Source organism: Exserohilum turcica, assembly GCF_000359705.1.
Source record: "Exserohilum turcica Et28A unplaced genomic scaffold SETTUscaffold_2, whole genome shotgun sequence".
NCBI classification, from domain to species: Eukaryota; Fungi; Ascomycota; class Dothideomycetes; order Pleosporales; family Pleosporaceae; genus Exserohilum; species Exserohilum turcicum.
The window spans coordinates 1795992-1805381 of record NW_007360025.1 but is presented as its reverse complement, the minus strand read 5'-3'; the positions used below and the strand labels follow the sequence as shown (position 1 = coordinate 1805381).

At 54.6% G+C, this 9390-nt stretch overlaps 5 protein-coding genes across 5 annotated transcripts; 4 read left to right on the top strand and 1 right to left on the bottom strand.

Moving 5' to 3' along the window:
* Nucleotides 1-165: 165 nt before the first annotated feature.
* Nucleotides 166-1050, top strand: SETTUDRAFT_163097 (uncharacterized protein). The gene has a single exon (XM_008027363.1). The coding sequence runs from the start codon at nucleotides 404-406 to the stop codon at nucleotides 887-889; it is 486 nt and encodes a 161-aa protein (XP_008025554.1). The 5' UTR covers nucleotides 166-403; the 3' UTR covers nucleotides 890-1050.
* Nucleotides 1051-1219: 169 nt separating this feature from the next.
* On the top strand, nucleotides 1220-1730 carry SETTUDRAFT_89271 (uncharacterized protein; the record flags this gene model as incomplete). Its single annotated transcript, XM_008027362.1, has 2 exons — nucleotides 1220-1414; nucleotides 1494-1730. 2 exons carry the CDS (start codon nucleotides 1220-1222, stop codon nucleotides 1728-1730), a joined length of 432 nt encoding a protein of 143 aa, XP_008025553.1.
* A 159-nt stretch (nucleotides 1731-1889) lies between these two features.
* SETTUDRAFT_163096 (uncharacterized protein) lies at nucleotides 1890-4596 on the bottom strand. The gene is made up of 7 exons (XM_008027361.1): nucleotides 4501-4596; nucleotides 4401-4438; nucleotides 4263-4350; nucleotides 4066-4212; nucleotides 3814-4016; nucleotides 3126-3767; nucleotides 1890-3079 (listed from the first exon to the last, which is right to left on the bottom strand). Exons 1-7 carry the CDS (start codon nucleotides 4529-4531, stop codon nucleotides 2081-2083), a joined length of 2148 nt encoding a protein of 715 aa, XP_008025552.1. The 5' UTR covers nucleotides 4532-4596; the 3' UTR covers nucleotides 1890-2080.
* A 330-nt stretch (nucleotides 4597-4926) lies between these two features.
* SETTUDRAFT_135556 (uncharacterized protein) lies at nucleotides 4927-7470 on the top strand (the record flags this gene model as incomplete). The annotated part of the gene is made up of 2 exons (XM_008027360.1): nucleotides 4927-6173; nucleotides 6224-7470. The coding sequence occupies 2 exons, from the start codon at nucleotides 4927-4929 to the stop codon at nucleotides 7275-7277; spliced, it is 2301 nt and encodes a 766-aa protein (XP_008025551.1). The 3' UTR covers nucleotides 7278-7470.
* Nucleotides 7471-7905: 435 nt separating this feature from the next.
* SETTUDRAFT_163094 (uncharacterized protein) lies at nucleotides 7906-9270 on the top strand. Its single transcript, XM_008027359.1, has 2 exons — nucleotides 7906-8070; nucleotides 8126-9270. Exon 2 carries the CDS (start codon nucleotides 8141-8143, stop codon nucleotides 9056-9058), a length of 918 nt encoding a protein of 305 aa, XP_008025550.1. The 5' UTR covers nucleotides 7906-8070; nucleotides 8126-8140; the 3' UTR covers nucleotides 9059-9270.
* Nucleotides 9271-9390: the final 120 nt, after the last annotated feature.

The window sequence follows — 9390 nt, the reverse complement described above, 5'->3', positions numbered from 1 at the left end:
TGTTTATTCGAGAATGACGCCTAATGAAGCTAGCACTGGACGCCTTTAAAGGTCCCCTGACGCTATTTAGGCTACAACGCGGACCGCACTGTTCTCCAGGAGGCATCTATATGAGATGATTTTGCCATGCATTGCGCCTCAGTAATGGAATTTTTGTTTTTGCTGGCGACCTGGAGCAAGACATAGGGCTGAGGTTTCTGAAGGAGCTGACGAGCTGAACAATCCAAGAACTTAGGGTTGAAGCGAAACCAGCAAACGCATCTTTGCCACATCTCAGTCACAGTACTCATCCAGAAATTTACATACAGCATTCAAAACTTGGTGTTGAGAAGATATTCATTTACTCTTTGATTCGACCGCAATCCATTAGTCTCCACCCCCCGCCAGACCAGGACCGGTGACCATGGCTGGACTTTCCGTCACATCAACCGCATCCTCCTTCATCAAGAAGCTCTGCGGAAAGTCGAATCCATACGAAAAAGCATATCGCGCCCAATCCAACACCACATCAGCGATTCAAACCACGAACCCACCAACCAGCACTCGCACAGATAATCACCACGACCTCCTTGCAGAAGCCCGCCAAGCAGCCGGCCGCGATCCCCTTACCGGTCGAAAGACCACAAGGATCCCGGATCCAACATCGACGGAACGGTATCCCGCACGAGACACTCCCGCACAGACTGCTGCAGCCCACAAAGCAGCGTACTTGGCGTGGGCGGCGCAGAACCCGGAGGAGCGAGGCACGCCGTATGCCAGTTACGAAGAGTATGTGCAGGAGATGCTTGAGAAGCGGCATGGGGGCAGAGATGCGGTGCGTAGTGAGACGAGTTACTATGCGCCTGAGAGGAGGGTCCAGGAGTATTATGCTGAGAGAGTGAGGGACTAGGGAAGTGTGTACTACAGGAGGTGGGATAAATAGGTGATGAAGCGGTCAGGATATACCGCGTAAAAGTCGATGTATCAATGCATGCTGGGTGTGTGGGGCAAGTAAGCAAACGGAGAGTGAGTTGGAAGGTGAAATAGGCAGTTATGATATCTGGCTGTAGCCACCCACACCCCATCTACGACCTCAATTTCTCTCTCTCTCTCTCTCTCTCTCTCTCTCTCTTTACCTACCAAACCACACTTCTCACCATTACACTCTCCCAATTGACCTCAACCCTCAACTTTCTCACCCACCTACACACACGCACACACATTCATCTAACCAACCACCATGGGCTCCGTAATGCTGCAGCACCTCCCGTCCGCCTGGCACGTGGACCAAGCGATAGTCCACGAAGAGCGACGCATAGTCTGCATCCGGTTCGGCAACGACGCGAACCCCGAGTGCATGGACATGGACGAGAAGCTGTACAAGATTGTGGATGCAGTCAAAGAATGGGTTGTTATCTATCTTGTTGATATCCAGGTACTTTGCATCTGCCCAAAATCCCACACTCTTCCAATCTCCACGCTGACACTTGTTTTTTTTGGGGTGTGTGTATTAGCAAGTCCCCGATTTCAACGCCATGTACGAAATCTACGACGCATGCACCGTCATGTTTTTCTGGCGCAACAAACACATCCAGGTGGATTTTGGCACGGGCAACAACAACAAGATTAATTTCCCCATTGGCGACAAGCAGGAGCTGGTGGATATACTCGAGGCCGTGTATCGCGGCGCGAGCAAGGGCAAGGGTCTGGTGGTTAGTCCGAGGGATTATTCTACAAAGTGGGCTTATTAGGGAGGACAATGATTTGAAAAACGAACGTGAGTGATTTCACAAGGGAGACAATGGATGAATGAATGAATGAATGTATGGAAATAGCATCGGAGAAATGGAGTTGATATGGAAATATAAATCAGCCCAAGATTTTTTTTCTTATTACACAAAGACCCCCAAGTACTCTATGTATGTAATTACCAACGCCATCAACCAACAGCATATCTATCCTGCCCCCCACACACACATGACAAGTTTTACAAACGCCATCCAACGCCTTGCCATGCAAAAGGTGACTGGATTCTCAATCCTCGCTATGAACGAAACAAAACAATGCCAAGAGCAATTACACTGGTGACTCAGCCTCTTGCTTAATGCTTCGACGAAAACAAGTGCAGCTTCTTCTTTTTCTTCTCTTTACCCTCCTTGTCTTCTTTGCCAGGCTTGGAGCTGCTCTGCGATGGCGGAGGTGCGTGTTTAGGAGGATTGAGGTTCATCGCGCCCATGCCAGCGGTTGGGGGCCGAGGACCGCCGCCAACTTTGGGTCCCGAAGGCAGACCGCCGGGCATAGGCGGCTTAGCACCAGCGGGAGGTGGTGCTGGCTTTGGTGGCTCTGGCTTCTCGAAGAGATGTTCTGGGGCTTTTGGTTGTGGTTGGTCGATGGGCAGATGCAGGTTACGGCGATTCTGGGTAAGATCGCCAACTTGACGAAGGAAGAGTTGTGGCTTCATCATGTGCGAGGTGACGAGGAATACGTCGCGCGATGTTTTGTTGGAGATGTCGTAGCACGCACGGGACTCGGAGTATGTGGCACCACCAGCCATGAAGACAATGACACGCTGTCGTGGCTCAGCGCTGGCCAATCGAGACTTTGCCCACGTAGGTTTGGCAGCACGAAGAGACGTGGGTGCGGCATTATTTTCCTGTGCCATGATAGCAGCTTCCTCGGGCGACATCCTTGTGAAGGGAAAGATGTCTTGAGGCAGCGTACCACGGACATGTTCTTCTAGCATGTCCTGTAGCGCTGGGCTGAACCTTGACAATCCATAGTCTTCTTGGTTTGGCGGTGGTGCTGGCTTAGGTGGGAAGAGAGGCTGAGGCGCATCTCGCTTCTCCTTGAGTTGTCTTGCTACGCGGGCTCCAAGCAGATCGAGGTTGCGCACCACTTCGCCGTCAGGAGGCGGTAGTTGTGCATGAAGGATGAGCTTTTGCAAGTCGGCTGGCAGTATGCCGTTCTTAAAGAGCACATAGAGCGCAATAAGTCGCAGTCGGTCGGCTGGCGTAATCTCCTCATCGTCCAGGGTTCGGACAATCTGATCAGTCATGTTCTTCGGCTTCCGGTAATCCTCGTCAAGCCCGGTGGCCAGACACTGTAGAGTCAGTAACCACTACGGAATCGGGACTTGGATGGCTTACCTGCTCCACCGAGGCCAGATCTGGTAGTTTGTGCTTTTGGAAGATTTCCATGCATTTTTGCGCCATGGTAAGGTGCAACGAATAGGCCTCCTTCATTTCTTGGAATTGTGGCAGACCAGCAATCATGTCCTTGATGGCGTTGAGTCCGTTCATACCCGCAGCGTTTTGGGCATCCTGATTTGTAAAGTGGGGGTTGTCGGCGATGAACTTTTGAAAGTCGCTGATCAGTTTGTCCAGAGTATCCTTCATGTGTCGATGGCGGTTCTCCACCCATATCTTGTCCTTGTCGGAAATCTCCATGTCTTTTTCCTCGGACGCCGGATCCTCCTCATTGACATTAGTCCGATATGTCACCTTTTCGTTGTCCTGTATGGGTAGCAGGTCCATGGCCATTGCCTGGTATGTAAATTCGTGGACAAAGGGGGCCATGAGGTCCATGGATCGATCCGTGATGTAGAGCGCACCGCGGGGGCGGTTGGACTGGGGAGGAAAGTCTTGATTGAACTTTGCATACATGTCGAGTTTGTCTTGGACGAATCGCGCAAGGTGTGAGCACAGGACGCTGGCCTCGTGGGTTGGGGTTCGTGGCCGATAGTATCGAACGAGGGGGTACTCGCCGAGCGCAACGCATACTCCTGTTATCTGAAGATGGTGAGCGTGAGTTGCACAATCGAGGGGAATTGGCTACCTTTTCAGCAATCTCCTCCATGTGCCGGACTACGAGGTTGTTGCATTCTGGGTGGTACAGGATCGGAAAGCTCCAGGGGTCTCGGAAGGTGACGAGGTTGGACTCCTGGGGGTGGAAGTCAAGGTGGACGGTACGGAAGCTTCGAATCTGCTCGCGTGCCATTTGCGAGCGGTCGATGCGCTCCTTGAGGTGTGGTGGTAGTACTGCGCACATCAGCCTGAGCTCCACGTGCGGGTTGCGCAATGCCCTCACGTGTTGTCCATATCAAGAAGAAGCCCCGGTACCGCCGCTGCTCGAACTCGGCCATCATGCAGTCGACAATGTGCGGTTTGGGCGTGAGGATGTATACGGCGTCCATGTCGCGGATAGGCTGCCGCCGGTCCTCGATGCGCTCAATGTCTAGGGGGCCGTCAGCAGGCGTCGGTGGAAGCGCACCACGGATCGCGCACTCGTGATGTTGAGGTTGAGGATGTCATCTTCCTTGACGACGTTGTTGATCAGCTTCTGGCTGTACTCGTCGACAATGAGTATCTTCCACTGGGCACCGTTAGCAGGGCTTGGGCAGCACGCAGGCCGGGGGAGCGCACGTCGCCACGCGTGGTTTGCTGGATGGCGTTGAGTATGACTAGAGGGCGTGTCAGCACGGGCAGCCGTCGTCCTGGTGTGCGGTCGGCAGAGTGTGCGTACGGTCTTTCTGGATGTCTATCATCGAGGCCATGGTTGGCGGGGTACGGCAGCAGCTAATGCCGCCTTGAAAACAAGACGCTGTAGGGAGTGGAGCGAGGTCGCGTGGATGGGCAGGGCAGATGCTCGGCGGCAACAGACACAAAGGAGGGAGCGAGGGGCGAGGGCGGGCGGGTGTCGTGTAGGGGAGCGCGTCGCAGCTAGACTTGGTGTTGCAGTTGCGGCCGCGGTCCCCTTGCCCGCCGGAGGTCTCTCTTCCTTCCCTTGCCTACTTAGCGCTTGGCCCAACTTTTTTCTGACCATGACATCGTGCACTGCACAAGACATGCCGCCTGCCTGCACCCTCGGGCATATTGCGATTTGATTCTACTTTGTTGTCATTTTGTTCTCCATTTTTTCTTTTTGCTGTCCGCATCCACCTCTTTGGGCATGCTTCCTCCGCCAGTGCGGCGGAATTCGCTGTGCCTCTTCTGCGCCTTCGCCGCCCGCTCACGCCCGCAACCCCAACGCCTCCTCCCCAGAATTCAAGTCGCGCAACGCTCAGGCTCGGCCAAATACTCAAAAAAAGGTGCAAAAAATGCTGCCGTCGCCCAAGAAAACCTTGTTCGCGTAGGCGCCCATAAGCCCCGCTCGCCACCCGACCGCGTTGTGAGCGAGAAGTTGCTGAAACTCAAGGATGAATTGACCAAGCCCGAATGGCTCGAGAGTTTGCAGCTCAGCAGGAAGGAATTTAACGGCGAATGGCTGGCCTTTGAGACGTCTGTCAAGGCATGGGTCAAACGACCAACGCTCGAGCTGTATACACTGGCAAACCAGGCTCACCGGGGAAAGGATACGCTGAAGACGCGATTGCAACATCTCTTCTATAAACAAGCATTCGATGGACGCTTCACGGCGGCCGAGTTGGAGAACCAGAAAAAGGTAGCCGACTTGCGGTATCCAGCCGAGTGGTACCCGGCGACAAGAGGGATGCGGCGAACGATACACATGCACGTTGGCCCAACCAATTCTGGCAAAACCTACCATGCTCTCAAGCGCCTCGAAGAAGTCAAGTCGGGCATCTACCTCGGGCCGCTGCGCCTCCTCGCCCATGAAGTCTATACCCGTCTGAATGCAAAGGGAAAAGCATGTGCTTTGATTACGGGCGAGGAACAGCGCATGCCAGAGGAAGAGCGCCCCCGCATGTACAGTTGCACGGTGGAAATGGCTCCACTGAACACGCCGTTTGACGTCGCCGTCATAGACGAAATACAAATGATCAGCCACCCGGATCGCGGCTGGGCTTGGACGCAGGCTTTTCTGGGCCTGCAGGCGAAAGAGATCCATCTATGTGGAGAGGCGCGAACAGTACCATTAATGCGTGAGCTTGGCGCTCTTGTCGGCGACGAAGTGCACGTTCACGAATACAACCGTCTGACCCCGCTCATGGTTGAGCCGAAAAGCTTGCAAGGGAAGCTCAACAAACTCGAGAAGGGCGATTGCGTTGTTGCGTTTTCCGTGCTGGGCATCCACGCTCTACGGCGAGAGATTGAGAAGAAGACGGGAAAGAAGTGCGCTATTGTCTACGGGAGCTTGCCCCCAGAGACGAGAGCTCAACAAGCGCGATTGTTCAATGACCCAGACAACGAGTACGACTTTTTGGTAGCCAGTGATGCTATTGGCATGGGTCTCAATCTGTGAGTCGCATTCGGACCTGGCCCTTTTGAACAGATACTGACAGTTGCAGTGCCATTAAGCGCGTAATCTTCGAATCCACTATGAAGAATGACGGCAGAAGCTTTGTTCCTTTGCAAATCTCCGAAGTCAAACAGATTGCCGGTCGCGCCGGTCGCTACAAAACAGCCCACCAAGCAGTGACAAGCGACTCGAAACAAGCTCTAGGAAATGATGGTTCTGCCGACCCTACCATTGGCCTGGATGACAAGCTACCCGACGCCCAGATGACAAAGGCACCAGAGTCAAAAACGGTCGGATGGGTTACGACACTAGATCCGGCCGACCACAAGAGTCTGATGGCGGATATGAAGCGGGAGCCCGAAGAGATCAAGACAGCTGGACTCTTTCCGCCTTCGCTGATTGTGGAGCGATTTGCAAACTATTTCCCGCCCGGTACACCGTTTAGTTTGATCCTGATGAAACTACATGAGATTTCGGATATCCACCCGCGCTTTCACCTCTGTGCGCTCAAAGACCAGCTACAGATTGCCGACGCGCTCCACACAGTCAAGAATCTCAGCGTTCAGGACCGCATTACGATTTGCGCTGCACCTATTAACGTACGGTCTATTCCCGAGAAGACGTTCCTGCAAACACTGGCAACATGCATAGCCGATGGCAAATCGGGAAATCTGCTAGATATCGAGAGTCTGCCACTTAGTGTCATGGACAGGCCTTCTTCTGGTGAGCGGGAATATCTGTACGCACTCGAGCAATTGCACAAGATGATTGTGTGCTACCTTTGGTTGAGCTACCGCTTTCCAAACGTCTTCACAACCAAGTCGCTTGCCAACTACACGAAGAAGCTCGTCGAAGACCAGATCGAGAAGACGCTTGCCGAGTTCTCGTTTACCGAAGAAGCGATATTACGACGGAAGCGGACGAGAGCACAGGCGAGAAAGGAAATGGAAACGGAACCTGAGAGGCCAGTCATGGATGTTGAGGGACATAAGACTGCTGCTCCTACGGACGATAGCAACGGATACCCAGACGATTTGGTGGCTAGTAAGCTCTATTCCATGGCAGCAGAGCACGAAAGTCGGGCTACGAAGCTCTCGAACTAGGTTTGCGATTTGCTGGATGGCATGAGGGTAGACTTGACGAAGCGGAATGGGGCTACGTCAGCCAGTGCGTAGAGGAAGGTTTTCACGATGTCGCATGTGTATCATAGTGTTTTGGTGGCGCCCAGTGCATGTACTGTGAGGCAGCACCATGTCATTATCTCTGTATCAAGATCAAATCAAGTTTCTTCGCCGCTTGCACACTTGGAATGATAGGAAAAGGCGCAGCCTCTGCTTTTTCCACCTGTTCTCCCCTGGACGCACAGTATGCAGTTGCCAAGCTGGAGAGCATGGCGGGAGGAAGCAATATAGAAATGCGGAATACGTCATAGGCTGTTTACGGGACGGGCGGGCTAGGGAGATGAGCGGCACATGCAGACTTCGGGCCGAAAGTCAAGGTTCAGTCCGTCGTTGGGGAGCAATAATAAAAAACAAAAGGGAATTCGAAAAGACCATGCCGGCAAATGGGTGCACAAGTACGTACCAGAGGGAGTGGTGTTTTGTGCAGAAAGGGGTTAGGCTGCACCCGGCCTGCAAGATGAGCAAATCTCCTTGGATCGTCCGGCGCTTCCGCAGCAGCAGGGACGCACCACGGCCATCATCACCGACCCTCTTTCTCACAACACAACACGACCCGACCCGACACGAACCCCCAACGCCCCATGTCCACGCGGCGTCGCAGTCTTAGCACAGCATAGATAGCCTTCTTCCTCGCACACGCACGCAGAGCGACTCTCTGCGGCCCGCCGCCATGATGATGGTGCCTTCACACATTCTCGAGATCCCGCGGCCCAAGGTATGTCGGGAAACACGCCCTCGCCCTCAGGCAAGACGCTGACTCTTGCCCGTAGACATTTCTGCAGAAAATGTCGCTGCGCACCGGAGCCGAAATCATCACGTTCCTCCAAGTCATCAACAAAGCGTCAGGCGTCTACGGTCTCCTTGCGCTGCTCACGGGCGCCAAGATCGATGGCTGGCAACTGTCCATGTACCTCTACTCGACAATAGCGCTTCTGGCCACGACATACCTCTACAAGCACATCCGCCTCCAGAGCCCCTTTGAATCGGTGCTGCTTGCGCACCTGTATGCCCTCGACTCGGTCATCAACGCCCTGTACACGGCCTTTTTCGGCGTCGCATGGTTCTACGCGCTTGCGGCGCACCCCGACGAGAACGCCGGTCTCTCACCGGGACTCAAGGAGAATGCGGGCTTCACTAGTCCCCAGCACAACGTGTCAGAGGTTGACATTATTGCCGAGCCAACCCAAGGCCTCCAAGGCGGCCAGCACGCCATCGCAGTCGGCCAGGGTAGCGAGGCTGGCGCAGGACTGGGCAATGCCGTCTTCCAGAGCGGCAGCATCATGAGCATCTCGCTCATCTCTGGCTTCTGGGCCCTGCGCGTCTACTTTGTCTTCATCATGCTGGCTTTTGCGCGCCAGTGTCTTCGCCAGCACATTGCCGCCAACGCCTCGTCGGCCGCGTGGTACAACTCCAACGAGATGCAGACGTCTGCCAACGACCTGGCCGAGAACCCTTTTGCCGAAGGCAAGGACGAAGGCAATGGCTGGAAGGGCCAGCTCGGTCGCGCCATGCTTAGCGGAGCTCCCAAGTACTGGCTCGGGGCTGACGAGGGCGAGGACTGGATGCGCGGCGTGGGTGGCAAGTTCAGGAAGCCCACGCAACTCGACCAGCCCGTTGGCTTCAACGAGCGCGAGAGGAGGCGGAGGTCGGGCACCGGTCCGCCAGTGCCGCAGCTAAAGCTGAACCCCGAGCTGCCCAGGTAGGCTGTGGTTCTTTACTTGGCAGGCGAGGCAACTTGGTGGGCGCGGCCAAGGCGATGACTGACGACGGGACCGGAGTGGTAACGACATGACCCCAGGGGTTTGTGCCTCGGGGAGATGGAAAGCGCATTTGTACTGTACAAATACCTTAGCTACCTATTTAATATTTTGGCAAATGGCGGGCCGCGTGGTTCGCAGCCGGCGAGGATCCACGGGTTCAGATTCTTACTTGCATGTCCAGCTAACATAGCGTGCCAGAGACGGGCGGTGACTATATCGGGCATATCGGGGTGGCTGACATCATCAGATACGGGCGGGAACTGGTGTGAGGCCGC

Bases quoted from the DNA above. Each gene is read 5' to 3' on its own strand.
- SETTUDRAFT_163096 (XM_008027361.1), bottom strand. From the start codon at position 4,531: ATGGCCTCGATGATAGACATCCAGAAAGACC. The intron at 4,439-4,500 runs GTACGCACACTC...CACGCCCTCTAG, and splicing joins GATAGACATCCAGAAAGACC to TCATACTCAACGCCATCCAG. The intron at 3,080-3,125 runs GTAAGCCATCCA...CTGACTCTACAG, and splicing joins ATCTGGCCTCGGTGGAGCAG to TGTCTGGCCACCGGGCTTGA.
- SETTUDRAFT_163094 (XM_008027359.1), top strand. From the start codon at position 8,141: ATGTCGCTGCGCACCGGAGCCGAAATCATCACGTTCCTCCAAGTCATC.
- SETTUDRAFT_163097 (XM_008027363.1), top strand. From the start codon at position 404: ATGGCTGGACTTTCCGTCACATCAACCGCATCCTCCTTCATCAAGAAG.